Genomic DNA, 18,605 nt, shown 5'->3' with positions numbered 1-18,605 from the left:
CTCTATTCCCACTGGGCCCAGGTATGACACCCACACTGGTGTTGTAAATTAACAACTCTTTCAGACTTCCATTTTTTTTGATAGGATAGTGATATATCTTCTTTGTTTCAACTACAGGTTTTGAATTGAATGGATTCCCAGTGGAGCTCCAGAAAGTAGACTACACATCTTTTAGCGAATGGTTAATGTTGTTTACGCAAACAAGACGGCTCTTTCACAGCACAAGTTTGCTTTTTTGTTTTCCTGGTGTGTTTACACCAGAATATCTTCACTTGGTGTTGTCAGTGCTCGCTAACAAGGATCAAGAGCAGTCTGTGGAGCCTCTGTAGAGAAATTTGAGTAGGCAGAGGGATGAAACAAGCGAAACTCACCTGTTGTTGTTGATGTAGAAGTTAGGAAGCCAGCATGGTTTCTTCTAAGTAGTTTACTCTTTAAAGGAAAATGCTTTATTCATCCAGGGAAAGTATATTGGGAATGTATGCACTTTTCTAGCTGACAAACTACTTTGGGCTAGCACATTTCCAGACTTTTTCCACCTGACAGCCTCCCGTTTAGTGTTGGCGTCTCCAACTCTATTTTCCGGCTTTTCTAACGTCCCTTACTGATCGGTTATTGAACTTGTGACCTTTGAATGACAAGCTGGCTTCTCTTACTGCACCTCCAGCGCTCTTGTCTTTTTTTCTTCATCTGTCCCAACCATTTCTTTCTAGCAACACTGAGCTCTGCTGCAGTTTTGAACATTCGCACTAGATCTCAGCCTACCCATAAGCCCAACATATGCAAATGAAGTGGTGTAATAGGCATCATGATAGTTGCCCCCGGGGGGGCCCATGTGATCAAAGTGGATCTCCTCCCCGTTAAGTGGCAGTCCGCTCGTCATCTGGATACGGCCAGATTAGAGCGTCGTGAAGAGACGCCGTCTTCGTGTGGCACATTTTCATTTTCGTCAGGAATTTTAAGAAGGTTCATTGGAAATGGTTACTTTATGTAACTACCCCCCTGCCCCCACACCCATTTTACCGACACACACAAACACCCCCCACTCCTCCCTCCTCCTCCAGCATCCCTCACCTCTTTCTGTTTTGCTTAATGGCCGTCGTTTCTCAGCCCCCGCGCCTCTCCGGTTTTCATCACCTGACTGGCTCAAGGGGACAGAGCTGGCTGTTTGTGTCACTGCAGAGTCTGTCGGCAGCTCACACATCTGCGCAAATTTCATCAGGATAATGAGCCCGAGCTGCTCTTCCAGGCGACAGCCAGAGGAGCCAGCCTCTCTGTAAGCCCCTCTGCACAAAGCAGCCACTGCCTCCACCAAACTACCATCAAATCGTACAGACGGAATCACACTGTTATGTTCTTCAACCAAATGTTTGCTTCAGGTATGGGCCAACTTAATATAATACTCAGCATTCAAAAATAAATCGTCGGCAGATTGTATAAGAACTTGAAACGTCATTATTTAAAAATATTACTGAAAATATGGTCAAACTATAAATGCACACGCAGTGCTCAACCAATCCTTTCTGAAAGGCATATTCACCGCATCATTCTATATGGAATATTGAAATTACAACTCACATTTTCTTAAGAGAGCACCCCTCCTCCTAGAGTCCCTCACTCAGCTCCTTCAGACTAGCGGCAGCAGCAATTAGTAAACATGTGGTGGACCTGCACACTTTTACAACTCAAGGTAACATGGTTACTTGATTGTGCTATAAAATGGCTCTGCGTCCTTGTGAAATACATAGCATTGCCCCTTTAACTCTTTTTTTTTTTCTTTTCCTTTCCTTAAAGATATACATCCAGTGAAGGCATCAAGGGCACTTTAGTCTATTCAATCGGCCAATATTGTTACTGGCATGCCGAATTTTCATACATGTCAAGTGAAATACAATATCTTAGTAAATATTGTGTACAAGCATTCCTCTGCGATAACAGTATTGCACCCACTTATATATATCAAGAAGCTGTAGTACATTCCCACGTAAAGTGACAATGTACAAAATTTACCAATTACCAAAAGTTTAGTCCTCCATTTTGTTGTATTAAGATTTTTCACATACAGTGCTGTGAAGGGGTGAACCATGCCTCTCACAGTGTGGACTTCTTTATTAAAACTACCTAAATACTTCCTCTTTTCCACAGAGATGCAGCTACTCTTAAAACAGCACCACTGACAGAGCCACATGCAAAAATTGTTTGCTGTTGCAGCTGCAGATTTGTTAAGCTCTAACTACAGCAGCACTCTTGAGGTAATCACTTTGCTGCGGATCTTTAGTGAACTGAGAGCATTAACACACAGCCAGCGTTTCGATGTCTCAAAACTGACAGCTAACGACACAGTTACACCCACCTAGACCACCTGGAGTTGCTTTTATTTGAACAAATCTCATGCAAACACACTGATCAGTTATCACTGCATAGCAGACCAAGGGAAAAGTCAGGAGTTTGGAATATGAAGAACAAACTGAAGATGAGTCTTCAACAATAATGCAAAAACAACTGAAAGTGAATGAGAACAACATGGAACAACCCAGTTTAATGAGACTTTAATCTCTGCAGCAAATGTTACCATAGATGCACATTTAAAACTGCATTGATAAATCTGTTAGTAAGTTCATTGTCATTGTGATTGTTGTCTTAAGATAACCTCCTGTGTTTTGCTGTTTTTTGCAGCTTTACTTGAGCAGTAAGAGTCTCTAAGCTTTTCTTGTTCCATGGATTGGAGTCAGCGAAGACATTTGTTCAAGTACCAGAACCTCCTGAACCAAACTTTGACTCAGCCGGTTCTAACTGAAAAACAGCTATCAGCTTCATATATTACAGAAACCTTTTTTACTATGTACATCTTTTTATCTGTTTAGCAATCCATTACCATTTTAAACCCCCCTATGGCAATTTTAGTTTCTCTAAATATGTTTCCAGTGCCAGTTTAGAAAATTGTCACCTTAAAAGTCCAGATGCCTAATTGCTGCAGTTTTTCCACACAAATCAGTGTTTTATCTTATATTTCTGCACACACCTAATTTAAGTGCACAACAGTTTTTAGTTTTAGACTTATAAAATACTGAACATATTTGTGGCGAAAATGTTAGTGACACCAGAGATGGATTAACAAAGTGTAGAATGAAAGCTTAGCATAACCAAGTGACATCCTAATATCTGAAGTGTTGTTTGCTCAACTTTGAGTGAATAAAAGGAGGGTCCGTCAGATCCAGCGAAGACATTTGTCTTGCAGAGATTTTAACAATGAAAAAATTTAACAAAATGCAGACTTCATATGTTGAAAGGTTGTGTGATCTCATGAAATTCAAGTTAATCCCTGTTCAAATAGGGAAAGATCAGAGGATCTGGCTGGCCACGGGGCATTTGCTTAATATGACCACCCGCTTCATGCAAATCCACAGTGTTCCCTATCAAACTTTAGCAAGAACCTGTAAAGCTGTGCAATCCAATGAAGAGACACCTTCAATCACTGTTTTGACTGACATTTTGCAACGCTAAACGGTTGTCTTTGTGAATGTATCACTCTTGTACTGCAGACCAAACCCCGAGACTTAAGTACACTTCAAAAATGGTAAAAGCTGTAGCTGCAGAGATTTATTTAGTTTTTTTTTCTTTCAGGAGTGGAAAGATTGTTTTAGGCCTTAGGTTTGTCCTGGAACATTTTTGTATGTATTTATGTAGCCATGCCTTGACTTTGGTTTGCAGATTTTCACCACTGAGTGAAAACAAAATTTTGTAACCAGCAGTCCTGTCACATATAGCTGCTGCAGAGGTGTAGTGTGAGAGATAGTCTGTTTCCTCCATTCACTACCATTTGGCCAAAAGGTCAGATGGGCTATTTCAGAAATGCCCCTAGTGAAAATCAATGGGCAAATCGTGGAGTTCAGTTCCTGTTTGTTGTTGTTGTTGGTGGGTCTCTGTGTTCTCACTCTCCCAGTGCTAAGGCAGAAGTAAGGGGGGTGTGGGGGGGCGGTCAGTACTTGAGCACTGAGACCAAGAGAAAGAGAGAGGGATGGACACAGAGAGACAAAGACAAAGAGATGGAAAGCAAACGGAGGCTGTGGGGTTCGGGGACCAGTTAAAAGATAGAGAGGGAGTTAAGGCCGGTAGAGATACATCACAATGTCAGACACACAGACACACTGCAGCCATAAATTTATCATTGCAGCCACGTCTGCAGGCACAACTGGACACCAGGAAAGAGTGAGGTAAAGAGGAAGAGTGGAGAGAGGACAGGAGAAGAGCGACGACTGAAAAGGGAAAAGACAAATAGGCTAACGCAACTGACCAAAAACTGTCCGAAAGCTCCTGCTGGAGTCCGCCGAAAACAAACTGTTTCCTAGCATTGATATTTCTGCAGGATGTTCACATGAGCTGCTTAGCAGAGGGTTGCCCAAGCTGGACGTTCCAGAGAAATCACACAGTGAACTCACTTTGGGATGCAAATGATTCCTTTGTCCTATCGATTTCAAATAGAAGAAAACTTCTGATCATTTTCACAACTTTTTGTCAGTGGAAGTTTTTGTATATGTTGTCACAATTACTCAACACGTTTCTGTCAGTTTCTAATTACTGATGGTCACAAGCAATCTCATCAATTTGGTAGTTATGATGATTTCTACTTAGTCATTCGGTTGTTGAACACCTTGGGAAACATCATTTTGGATCTAGTGCTTCTTGATGTAGTCGACACTAGTAGGCAAGTAAAAAGTACAAAAATATGTGCAGCAGCTGCCCTTCTCTGGACAGGATCCAAAGACGTTTATGTAAGTCTTGGTTACAGCCTTTAAGAATTATTCTGTTTTTCTGAAACAATGTTACTCTTGACGCTTAGGTTTGCATCAGGTCTGCAGACAGAGCACATTATTTAGCAACAAATTACTAAAGATGAACAAGCATGCAGAACCACCTTTTACCAGGGTGCTTGCCACACATTTAAGATTCTTATTTAGAAAAACAACATCAATTTTGTTCATTTATTTTAGATATTAAAATGTATTCCAGTTCCAAAGTTATAAATATTTGTTAGAAATGAATGTTTACTGATCTTGGAGAGAGCGCTCTTGTATTATTTTTGCCTGCACCATTAAATAACGTGAAAATGATCTCAAAGCAACAATATTATCATTTATCGCAATAACTAATGGGACAATTTATCGTCCAGCAAAATTTGTAATTGTGACAGGCTTGGTGAGTGCTTCCCTGCTCTTTGCAGCACTTTTGTTTAGAATAAATTTTCTGTATTGTAACATATGATGTTTTATGACCAGTTTATTACTAAAGTGTTGCTCAAGTCTTGCCTGAACTCAACTATAAACCGTCCACGGTCCTACGCATATGTGACTTCTCATACTGCATAAACATAACATGTTAGATTAAATGACTTTCTATGCACCATTTCTATCTCTTAAATCTTTACCGTTTGATCGAGAAGCATCCACCAGGCTTTAACACCAACATATGCGTCTTGATTAGCTTGGCCTCCTTCACAAGTGATCGGGTCATGGAGATCCTGGAATCCACCCACACTGTAATCCCCATCAGCGGCCGCCTTACACTTTTTCTCTCCGCAAAAGAGAGATTCTTGTGTGTCAGAGGACAATGTAGCTACTTCGTAGTTTTCATTAGACTGGTTATATCTGGGAGTTCATAGGCGCTCATCCTCTTGCCCTCCACAAACCGCTCTGCTCAAAGAGGCGCTCTCGCCCATCAGGTAGGCCTGAGGGCGAGAGCCTGCTGCCCTCCTCCACATTCTCTCTCTTTCTGTGCCGATTTTCAAACAGAATTCCTGCTGTTCTGTGTGTCCCGACTCATAGTTATGTTCTTGTCTTCTGGCCTTAAAGACACAGTGCAATAATTTCACCGGACTTGCAGCAACTCGCACAATAGACACACACAGATGCTCTGCTGAAGGGAAGCAAGCTTTTATCCCCGTTTATGTGTGCAATAACGATTGATTAGTTTAGTGTCTTTTGAGTTCGTACATGATTTCTTTTATTTTTCTATTATTTTAATTGTGTGAAAAACATCTTGACAAAGATAGATTAATTACCACATAAGAATGGCTTGCTTTGTCTCCCAGATATGCAGGCTACTACATAACACACTGTTACCCTATTTTTATTTGTTGCTTTGTTGTCTGAAGTCTCAACTTCAGTTTTTTTTTCTTAACCTCAAGACATATTACAAGGGGGAAATAACAGAAGTAGGCTTTAAAAGTACCTTTGGTGTTCCTGTGTGTTTTCGAATATTACAAAGTGCTGTAATGAGAAGGAAAACAACAAAAAAAGGAGATTTTGCCTCACAGGGAGATAGCGACTCGTCTACTTGCTGCACAAGCCTGTAGGTTCACTTTTCTCTTTGTGCGCCGGAGCACTCCTTGGGACTCCAGCGACAGGGGAATTGGGCGGGCTGAGCTACGCTGGTGGCGAGGTGTCAGCCTCCTGTGCCGGGTATACGAGCAGGAGGGAGGCAGGACATGTTTCAATTAGGCAACAACCACCACGTGCATGTGGATAGAAAAGGAGGGAAGATTAGCTTACCTGTGCCTGCGAACTTTTCCCTGCTGACCTCTTCATAAAATACACCTCCTTGTTCCGTTGTGCCCCACTTTCTTCTCCTTTGCGATTGAATGTTAAGGTGTTGCTTTTGTCGAATTCTTGTGGGGAGGACAGTAGCCGGGGTCTTCGTGAGGTGATGCTAAGTGTGCCAGCCTGGCCTGCATGTTTCCATTAGATTGTCATGTTGGCTAATTAGAGAGCGGCAGCATGATTCACCTTGTTAATTAGGAGGACTTGCACACCATGTGCCTGCAGGCGGTTTGGGGAAGAAGAGCCCAGCCCCAAAGCCTGTTAGTCGCCTGCTGCCTGTGAAGATTCCCCTTCTCATCTACCTTCACTGCTTTTTTTTTTTTTTGATTTGGAAATGAATAAATCATTGAGATCGTCCTCTCTCGAAGTGTGAATATCTGAGTTCTCATCTTTTCCTGGATGCAAATTAGCCGTGATCAATAGGAGGTGACGAGCGGAGAATCTTAAAAAAAAAAAAAAAAGACAGGCAGAGAGGACTTCCAGATGAAGCATAGAATGAGACAAAGCGAGAACATTTAAAGCAGGAAATTTTCCCTTAGATAAGCAGTATTTTTAATGATCCCCACGCTCCGGCTGCCGATTCAGTACAACGCCATTAGAATTTGCTTAACAACGTTTTCTGACTTCTTTGTTAAACTCTTTTTTTGGCAAAATGTGAATTACAAATGTTATTAATAGGAATAAAACTTACTTCAAAGTCAGAATTTAGTGTAATCCAATGTTTCACTCAAAATGTCTTTATGTCGTTTGGTTCCTATAAAGTAAGTTGCAGATGAAGGAAAACCGCCAGGTCATGATAGTGACACTCACATAATGACCTTCGCTTCGGGGACGACTGAGGGCTCTAAATAATTGGTCCTGGTCCCTGGAAGCTCTTGGAGCTTCAGAAGAAAAGGAACAGATTGTGCCATGGCTGTTAGTTCATGCATGTATTTTGAATTCATCTCCATAAGTAAAATATTATAATTCCAGACAGGATAAGCAGAACCATTCACACAATACAGGGGTGGAGAGGGAGTGTTCAATGTTCTGGACAGCAAGACATGTAAACAAAACGGTGCATCTCAGTCCATTAGAATATTAACAAAAAGTTAGTTTCTTCCAGTAATCCTGTTGAAATGTGAAACTCTTATTGTATAGACTTGTTTTTTTTATGTAGATTGGTATATTTCAACTGCTAATTTTGATGACGTAGACTCACAGATAATGAAAACGTTCTTTGAAAATGTGAGTATTACAAAAGATTAGTAGACAACATGTTTTTAATGCAGAAATACAAAATCGGTCTGCTGACTTGACAGCTGTCTCAGGCAGCTTTATTAAGGAGATTTGTCCACTGAAGGTTATTGCTAAACAAACTGACTCTTCAGAGTTCTATATAAAACAATATTAAGGTGTAGTTGAGTGGAAGGAAGAAGTTTGGGGGAGATGCGGAAAGCGTGGACTGTGGCTGGAGTCAGTGGCATCACACACAAACACGTTCAGGTCATGTTTCACAACATGAATCAGACACATTTCAAGGAGTGTCTTATCCGAGCTAGGGAGAAAATTGACTAATATGTTTTTCAGCAGGACTTACCCACAAAAAAGTACATTTCAATCAATCAATCAACTTTATTGATATACCACATTTCAGCAACAAGGCAGTTCAAAGTGCTTTACGTCGTAAAAACACAAAAGTACAAAGCCAAAAAAGACACCACACAGTCAATAATTGAGAAAACCAGTAAACATTTTAGATTTTGTCAAGTGCCATTGTTGGTTTAACAACCATTGTATCACTGCTTTTCACTGAACGGCAGATAAAAGACACCAGAAATAATGCAAACGGAAAGCCACCTGCACTACCTAAACTCCTCAGCAGCTTATCATCTGCATGAAGATCACATCAATGTAGCAATCCATGCAAAAGGAACCACAACTATGAACCGAACGCATTTACTGTGCACTACTTGAACATAGGCTTACAAATTCTGTCCTTTGCTGTAAGCAAAAAAAAAAACAACAGAAATTATTGCGTGAGCCATATAAATTTGCAGTGAAGCTATATAATGAGTTTTGAAGTGAATAACTGAATCAAACTTGTTTTCTCACAATGTTCTAATTTGTTGAAATGTCTATAAAATAATTTTTGAGGAACTCTCCTATATATAATTATTGAGAAGATGTGATGAATGTTTCACTACTTGTTTCCATCTAGAACACATTTTCGGCTCTTTGGAGAGTAAGAGTGCAGATGGGAGCGGAAAACCTTATTGGGTGCTTCAAATGGCCCCTCTTCCCTGCAGCAAATTAACTGCCAGGCACTTTGCATGAAGAAAAGCCTGAAGATGTAGCTCACAGATGTTCACGTAATGCTGCCCATGTGGGTGTCAGGTGAATGAGATGCATGTATTACCGACGCACATTAAACACATACATAAAGCGTCAACACACACTTGATAAGGGGTAGGAGGCTGGCACAAAGAAATGTGTGTTTTTATGGATGCAAGAATTTAATTTTGGCGTTGAAATTAAAACAGCTTTACTAAGACACTATCTACTGAACACAGTACATGCTCTATTGATCTGACAAAGATGATCTAATAGTTATGGTCCTTGATGGGCAGAACAATATTAACCGTGTACATATTGAGCATTTATATGCAGCATTATTCAAATTGCTTAAGAGGAAAAAGGAAGTACAATAAAAGAAAAAAAGTGGTTATAAAGTGGCTTAAGGACAACAAAGTCAACGTTTTGGCATCTCCATCCAAAGCCAGGATCTCAGTCATATGGCGCCATTGTGGGCAGATAATTTTGGTAAATCTTACTGACCTGGAATAAAAGAAATTTGGTCAGATTTAACTTCAGACACTGAGCCAGCAAAGGTTTTTGTGTCTTTTTATGCCATGTATGTGTACTTCCGGTTTCAGCTGTATTTTGTGAAACTTTGTTCTGAATGCCGTTTAAAAATGTTCCAGAAGGTGAAGCTGCGGTAAATAGACATCAAGAATGTCTATTTAAAAATAGACATTCATGATGGAGACACTACTCAATCACAGTATTTCTTGTTGTGGCACTATCGCTTTGTTGTGTCATCAGCACATGTATGACAAGAGATGTTGTAGTACATGTCAGAACTTTGACATGTTCAGAAATTGGACTGGAGTTTGTGTTTAAAAAGCTAAACTTGTTGTTAAACCACCTTGTTCAATGATCCTTTCAAAACATGTTAGATATTGTTGAGACATTCAGATAAATCTCTAAAAGATGTTTAATCACCTTCAGCTTCCATAGCCTGAAAAAATTAAGTCAGTCAAAGGAAGTCTCAACAGTGTTTTGCATTTTTGTAAAGCATTAAGGTAGTGCAATTAGACAGGCAGTGTTATCAGTACTGCTTGACAATCATCAGCATACCTGCAGCCTGACACTGATATGGGTAAATGAGAATATAGTTGAACTTTGATATCCTGTAAAAAAAATACCAATCAGACGTTCTGCTTTTTCCAGCTAATATATTCAATTTACAGTAGACACAGCTCTAAGTTTACGTGTTTTGGGAGAGTATCTCAGCTTTATTTTCTAGCTTTGTTCTCCAAATCTGACCAAATGTGTAAGCTTTACTATGTACACCAGCATGCCATAAGAAAATGAATGTGGCGATAGCATTTTTTTTTATTTTACAGGCAACCGAGTGCAACTAAACCAAGTCTTTGTATGTGAGATTACTTTTTTATTATCCCCTAACCACTTTGTGCTACTTTGTCTAAAAATTGGTTCTCCAACCAATGGAATATTGGTTTGGTTTAGTGCTGAAATTATATAAATATTAAAAACATTTCTATTTCCTGACACTCTCAGATAGTCTTTATACAACCTCCTGCAGCAATGCCTGAAGGCTGCTGTGTTGTGTATTGTAAAAGTTAAGAATTTACTTCCCCACCTAACCCTGGTTAAACTACTCGCTTTCTACCAATGGCCTTTATTAATAAACGCGTTGAACAAATGTAGCATATGTCAAGTCTGCATAATCATAAGAATCCTGCTGGTTGCTGTTCAACCACAGCTTTTCATGGGGGAGGGTTTGAAATGGTATATCAATTTAAACCCTATGGTCTGCCTTACATACTGTGGTCTTTGCGAGGCAGACAGCCATTTAGCTTCCTTCACAGCCCCACAGCCGCTTGTGACGTCAAGCTGAGCATGTTCTGCTCTACCAAGGACATCTGTCTGTAAGCGTCTGGAGGGCCGTAAGCAGCCCCCCAGGCCAGACAGAGGGGTGGGGAGGAAAGCCTTTGTTAGAAACAGCAGAAAAGGCGAACGGCAGGTTGGCCATAACTGCTCCTACAGCTCATCTCCCTCCCTGTGCCAGCCGTATCAGAGAGGTTCTTGCTGTACTTTGGACATGTTTGCATCATAAGGGAACATAATGCTCTGCTGTCTGTGAAGAAAGAAAAATCTTTTATTTCTTGTTTTGCTCTGGAAAGACTTTTATTCTGATCCGCTAAATGTACAAGTGCAGAGTATAAAGATTGAGTTTTAAATGTACAAAGATGCAATAAATAATTGCTATATACATTGTATTTGCTGTTTACTCTTTCCACTGTATATAAAAGCAAGAATTAAGAATTGATATTTAATATGTAAAAGATGTGGTTCCAAAATTTATTCATGAAGGGACTTAGTGGAAACCTTCGTTCTAAATAATTAATTTCAAATAATATTATTATGAAACTGAGTGAACATGTCTTTCATTTCCACAGTTATGTATTAAACTTAGTAATGGAAATGTTTTTGCATATGCTAAAACTTTAATTTTTATTTCAACTCACATATTAGTTTGTTTTTCACCAGCTCTTCTGATTTGACTGGCGTTGAATTTTCTGCAATTTACCAACACCTACAGCTCTTTTCTAATATTATCGTACCTCTTGAAGCTTTTCGCATTTTGTCATAACAACTGCAAACTATTTTTCACAAATCAAAACTGAAAAGAGTGCCTAGCTGTCTTTACTCCTCTACCCTTTATTAAAATCCAGCGCAAGAAAAAGAGGAATAGTTGAAAGAAATCTTATTTGTAGTTTGCTCCAGCCCATGTAAGGGGACATGACAAAACATGTAAGAAGGTGTTCTGATCAGGTCAGACCAAAGTTTAACGTTTTGACCTGAAAGTTGGTGGTGGAAACTTGTACACATATATATTATATGTCAAAGTTTGTGATTGTAACACAAGAAAATGTTAACTTGTTTGAAGGGTATAAATTATTTTAGGGGTTACTATATGCTGCTATCTGTAAGTATTAACTCCTGGTGTCAGTTTTAATGGGCACAGAAAACACTAGAAAGACTTTTAGTGTCCTAATGTGTTAGTTGCTAAACAATGCTAATTGATACACACAACACATTATTTAAAATTATTTAGAAAATTGCATGTTTTTACATGAATACATTTTATTATGCCACCAAAATGGTGTCACATAACAGTGAGCTTTAGGTACAGAAAGTAAATCCTGTATCTGACAAAACCACAGATCAATTTTTCTGCATTTCTTGACCTTTGTTAATATAACTTTACAAGTCCTAGTTCCTTGCCTGCAAAGGGCATAGAGGCAGACTGGAACCATTGGTATTTAAGTGACTTCAGATCAGCAGGTGGTTATGTGGTATCATTAATAGGAGCTGGCAAATGTATGCATCCTGCCACATGATTATTCTTCCCGTCTGGTACAGCTCTTAGTGATGACCTTTTATTTAGTTACTGGCAGTGGTTGTACTTGTTGTTAAACATCGACGACATGGAGAGCTACTCCAAGAGAGCACAGAGAAAATGTAAAACGGATTTCTCATTCATCACCACAAAATCCCAAAATATCTAAAACCTGCTGTTGTTGGAATTTACATAAACTTAAAGCTAATTTAAATGGTAAATAAAAGCTCCTTGTGTTTCTTCGCAGCGTGAAAGACGACATATTTCATGTTGGTTGTTAACCAAATGGTGGGTTCTGCTTCATGGCACCAGATTGAAATCAGAAATCAGTCTCCGAGTGTCATGGCTTCCTCTTCACTGACGGGAAATGCAGGCTCGCAGATGGTGAAATGAAGTCTTCATTTATCATGCAGTCATAAATCCGAAATTGCAGGCAGTTGCTTTGGGCGCTGGGAGCCCATGCCTGGTGCCAACTGCCAGCCAGAGATGCCGGCATCCTGGTGCCGTTAGGGAGATAGCGAACCTCTCCTGCTGTGTGCGTTGCGGCGGGATTCTTTAAGGTCAGGCCCGAAAAGATTTATCTAGTTCTTATGGCAAAGCTTGATCAAATCTGCAACAATAACATTAGGGACAGCGACTGATCGTCCAGCCACAACGTCCGCATTGTAACTCATGTACTTCAATATGTAGTTATTAAAATTCACATCAGAAAGTTATCCATATTATTACTATTAATTAATGAATATTCTCATGTATTCCTGTTTTTTTTTTTTGTGGACGTCTATTGTAAAACGAATAAGTAAACAAGGTTCATTTATTCAGCTGCTATTAATTCACCTTCTTTGTCAGCGTGTTTGAATCTTTCAGCAGTTTCGCTGTGCTAAATGTGAAGTGGCAACACCCTAAAGGGCATGCATTGCCAGCAGGGTTTTAGGAAAAAATCAGAGGCAAGTACATGCACATTTTAGATCAGATGGTGTACTCCAAAGCAACCTTTTACAAAACGCCATCTGAAAGCAACATGAATTTTTTTTCCCCCTCCCTGATCAGACAATATACATGCCTCGCACAAACACCAGCGCCCAGCGAACACATGCTGAGAGATAACATAAAAGAACATGAAAGACATCAAGGCGCACAATTGATTGTCCCTGTTCGCTCCAACCCAGGCCTCTCTCCCCCAGCAGGCAGGCACACAGGCAAGCTGGTTGGTAGGCATTCCCTGTGCTGCTGTGGCCAGGATTGATAGGCACGTGTATGTGTGTGCGTGTGTGTGCGCTCTGGCACCCTCCGTGCCTTTGCCTCAGGCCATCACACCTCCACCCAATGGAAAGGGCAGCTCCTAGCGACGCTGGGTCCGCCCACAGCCCTGCAGCTAAACATGACATTACCTTGGGCACTGCCCCTCCCAACCACCCACTTAAACATCACAAACTGCAAAAATCAAAAAAAGAGCAGGGCTATGTGACTACACACACACACACACACACCCACACACACACACACACACACACACACACGCACACACACACACACAATCTCTGTGTTCCGTTAATGGCTGACGACGGTCTTCCATTTTGTTCTGATCAGGCAAGCATTCTGCTCCCACGATACAAGAGAATAAGCAGAAACATTAGTCGCACGTCTTTGTTTCTATTTATCATTTGATTCTTGATTCACTTTAATATTCTTCCTCTCGCTAGTTGTGTTTACCAAACTTAGTTGCCTCAACTGGTCAGGAGGTACCAAAATGTAATTAAAATAAGTCAACATTTGTAATTTTTGTGTTAAATGTTTTAGTCAAAATACTAAAACACACATTAGCCGCTTTTCCATGGTTGTGGCTTTAACCAGTTCTTCCACAGTCAGCTGTGGCCAGATCTGTCTCTATTTGCAGATCATGTGCAGCTCCTCCCTGTTTATCGTAACCACTTGAGGGGTGGTATAAGCCGGGAAAAACCATGCATTGTGTGGAAGAGATTTAATTGACAGCAGACTGCACTCGTTGACTGAGTTAGACTTTAATCTTAACTACTTGATACTTTTGGCTGTTTGTCTTTAAGGTGTTTTCACACCTGTTAGTCTGGTAGACTCGGTTCGACTAGGGAGCAGAATTGCAACGTTTGTTAAGTTTTCAGCTGCTGTGATTTGCTTTTACACTGCATTGCGTTAAACAAACCAAACTCTTTGAAAAATCATTTTCCCTTCCTCACCTGTGGTGGCTCTGCACCAAGAGTCACCGAAGCAAACAGCATGAAAACTTCAAAAGAAGAAGACGGGAGCTAAATTTTATCTTTGCAAAATGTAAACAAAAATGCAGTAGCATCCGATATCAGTGGTTGTTGGATTTCTCTTTTGACTTTGCTAAAAGACCACAAGCCATTTCGTCCTCTAGCATTAATTAGATTTTCATGTTTGTTTAGATGGTACTTACCCAGAATGCCCTGCGTTATAGTTCGTTTTCTGCTTTTGGAGCAATCTCCGGTCTGCTTGCATCTACATATGCATTTGAGCTGCTTCAAAGTTAACTTCTACCAAACTGAGACAGTTTTTGGGAAGACTAGATTTTGCTTTTTTGGCCCACATCAGAGTTCAGTTATGGATTCACGTCCGCTCCAATGAACCAGACTTTCTGGGGAACCTTGTCATATGCCACTTTTTATTAGCTGTGCAGTATTTTTTTCTTATGTTCTTATCTTGTGTGATTCTGTATGGTTCCATTTACCTTTAGTTTGCTCTAAACATTGTGCCACAGTCGTCCCACAAAATATGTTAACACAATATTTGACAGACTTGTATAAAAAGCAAAGAAGTAACTCTTATGACGCCAAACTTTGTACTTAGAGGTGTATTAGGAATGCACTTCCTCTTTAGACACTTTTACCAGCTGTTGAGGAAAGGTGACAATTACCTGTAATTCCATCTACTGGTTAAATAGGAACTGCAGCACCTTAACTGTGCCTGTAGTTAAATGTATTAAAGTTAAACGGTTGCAGCGCTGTTGCACCTCAGCGGTACATCCGTGGCTTTGAAAGACCCATCGGTTTAGGTGAATGGAGACTGGCAGTTTTGGTTAACAATTTTCATACGATGGATTGAACTTTGCTTTAGAATATTCTTTTAAAACCTAACCCCGCTGTCAACTTCTCCACAGCCTCCACAGAGGAGTTGGGTTTATGCTGAGAGTAAATTACACACAGGAGGACTCTATTTACTGACTAGGTCACTTTTGAAGGTATTTGCAGTTGCACCAGATTTTATGTATGGTAGACAGACTGGATGCACTTAAGACATTTCTGATTCTTATTTGTAAATGTTTTTCAAAACCAGGTATTATTTTTCTTCCAATTCACAATCATGTTTCACTGTGTTGTAAAAATTTCAACTAAATGCATAAAAACTTTGTTGTTGTAAAATACTAAAATATGAAAAAGGTCAAGTAGTGTGACTACTTCTGGGCTGGGGCTGCATTTATAAATGAATAGAGAACCTTGTGAGTAATGCAGGACAAAACATGACTTTATAAAATTTGTGTTCTGTTTTCACTAGATGCAGCAACAAGAGCTGGCCCAGATGAGACAACGAGATGCAAATCTGACAGCACTAGCTGCTATTGGACCTAGAAAAAAACGCAAACTGGACTCACCAGGGGCAACACCATCAGGGACTGAGGTAAGAACTGGAACAAATTAAGGGTTTTATGGTCTTTCTAGGTGCTGCTACTAAATGGTTTCACACGGATCTTTGCCACAAGTGTCTCAATCTAAAGCAGCTGACTTTTTCCCTTTAATTCATAGTGTTGTCCTGCAGATAAAACTTTGAATGCACAAAATTATCTAATTGGTAAAGCTGGTAATAATGTTATTTTATGTTGTCACATTGTTCTGTAGACAATGAATCAATAATGAAGTAATATGGTATGGTGTTGTTACTGATTAGACCATTTTTGGCAGCCAGCAGTTGCGACTGCTTACTGCATAAAAACACCTTTTTTTTCTCTGCTGTTTACTGATAATAATATAGCAGTTTGCCTGCTACAATTTTCTGTCTGTTTCGTTCCATGATCAATAGCAAATTATGTTTTCTGGTGCAGTATGGTATTGTTCAACAGCACATCTTGTCCCACCGACATTTAAAGCTGACTTTTGTGTCAGTGATAATTTATGATTTAACTGCGTAATCTCCTTTAATGTTGCTGGTAAAATCTCAGACCAAAGTCAGTAAAGTTTTTAGACTTCAGTTTGTAGCATATTGAGAATTAATGGGACTCAGACCAGAGGACTTTTATCAGTGTTTACTGCACGTTGCACTTCTGATGCATTCCTTGACCTTTTAGCCATTTCACCTTCTCTGACTCCTGAAAATGATATTGTTTACTGATAAGAAAAAAAAAAAGTTGCACATATTGTTTCAGGTTCAAACAGGAATCACTGCTAATCATTATGGTGCGGCTGGTATTGGTTTCACCTTGTAAGTCTTGTTTGTGTGTGTGTTACCATGGCAAAATGTGGTCTCGGTCACTCGACGCCAGCCATTACAAGAACCACATCAAAAGAGAAGGTATGAGTGTCATTAAAGAGAACAGAGCACCAAAACACCTTTGACTTTGATAAATTCTCCATTCCAATAAAATAAAGGTTAAACTATTTAGCTACAGTTTTCAAAATTATGAGTTAAAGTAACCAAGCAGTCAGACAACATAATGAGTGCATCATTTTGTAAGTGTGTTTTTCGGAAAAAGAACCAAGAGACAAGTTTGGATAAACAAAAAATGGGTGCACAAAATGTCAAACAATCAAACTTTTTGCACGGTGCTGAGTCTCAAGCTTTAGCAGATATTTACTTTTCAACACAACAAAGACCTGAATCATAAGCCCCATTCACAAAGCACTTCCAGATGGGATTACGGCTTCTTTTTGTTATCACAGTGTGTTTTGTAAAAGAACCGATGTAGTGAAGAGGGTAAAAATCAGCTGATTACAGTCTATACCCACAGCCCCTCATCAGCTGCCTTGTACAGAGTCAAGGTGGCTTCACATTTTGAGGTAGTGATGCAGTGACAATGTGTGGTTTGTGCAACCAACCGGCCGCCAGATATAAACTCAGCTCTTAGGAGGAGTAATAATGATGTTGATGATGCACAGTGTTTTTAAAATCTGAAGTCCGTTTATGATAGCACCAGTCTCTGCTTGTAAAGAATGAATGGTAAAAGGGAGCTGAAGAGTAAGTTGTGTTTGTTGCAGGTTTATGGTAGAAATATTTTGCAGTAGAGTGATTCCACTTCCTACTCAACATTTAATCCCACTTATTAATGACAGGCATTTAAAGATTAAATTATTTGTTTGCTGTATCAGCGGATGGATAGCTGAAATAATATTAACTGGCATCTGTACTGAGAAGCAACTTTTTAATCAAGCTCTTAGTTCTTTTTTCAATTATGTAAAAAAAAAAAGATAACTTATTTGGCTGTTTCTTCTACACTTTCAAAAGTTACTTTTCCATTTAAACCAGCCACTCAAAGCGTGTCAGACTTCAGCCACATTCACCTAATCACACTAACAAACGTGCACAAATTCATATATTGACATTCGCAAAGGTTTGACTGCACCACAAACTTCATAATTTAGTTGAGCAAACGTGGATGTGATGTCCGAATAACACACTTTGGGTATATTCACAATTCTTGAATGGTTTACACAACAAACCAAGCAAGAAGTTTCCTTGAAAAATTGACTGCAGGCTTAGAAGGAAATGTGAAAGATTTGTGATCATTTTTCCAAAGACTAAATGATTTTATTGCTGCATAGGGTGCTGAAATGATTGAATCTTTATTTATCTATAATTAACTGGGAAGAGGAGCCAAAGCACCAAAAGGTATGATCATTTTATGGGTAATTATCTGTTTTAACCTCAAAATATCTGTTCAAAGTGTTTGCACAATAACATATTGTGTGTTTAAAGTTTTATATTTACTATATCAACTTGTAGGTAATACATTCACAAAAAAATGTTTAGAAAATGTGACTTTCTGATAATAAAAAGACCCTAACCTTCCCACAATTACTATATAGTCAAATACTTAAGTTGGTCAATGTTAAATAAAACGTCAAACACTCCAACAGTAACAATTAGGTATTTACTAATCATTTTCAGTCTGTAAATGCTCAGTTGTCATTGTACTCCTTTATGCTCTTTATTTTAGGTTTAGTTAAAAAATATTAGGTTTGAGGGCATATAAGATGATACACAAATACAAAAAAACCCATCTTGCAATACGTGTATTTTTTAATTCAAATGTACCAACACGGTCAAGGAGACTTTAT

At 39.4% G+C, this 18,605-nt stretch overlaps 1 protein-coding gene across 2 annotated transcripts in view; it reads left to right on the top strand.

The window, feature by feature from the left end:
- Window positions 1-18,605, top strand: part of LOC106909672 (transcription initiation factor TFIID subunit 4) — a 103,208-nt gene that overhangs the window by 56,199 nt on the left and 28,404 nt on the right. For both annotated transcript variants that reach the window (XM_088004400.1, XM_088004399.1), the window contains one exon: window positions 15,832-15,954. In XM_088004400.1, the coding sequence (XP_087860526.1) occupies window positions 15,832-15,954 (123 nt within the window). The remainder of the gene's footprint in view (window positions 1-15,831; window positions 15,955-18,605) is intronic.

The sequence above is a fragment of the Poecilia mexicana genome, unplaced genomic scaffold (genome assembly GCF_051168715.1).
Source record: "Poecilia mexicana isolate PSO_F unplaced genomic scaffold, ASM5116871v1 scaffold_3, whole genome shotgun sequence".
NCBI classification, from domain to species: domain Eukaryota; kingdom Metazoa; phylum Chordata; class Actinopteri; order Cyprinodontiformes; family Poeciliidae; genus Poecilia; species Poecilia mexicana.
The sequence above is the reverse complement of the archived record's forward strand: the minus strand, read 5'-3'. Positions and strand labels throughout refer to the sequence as shown.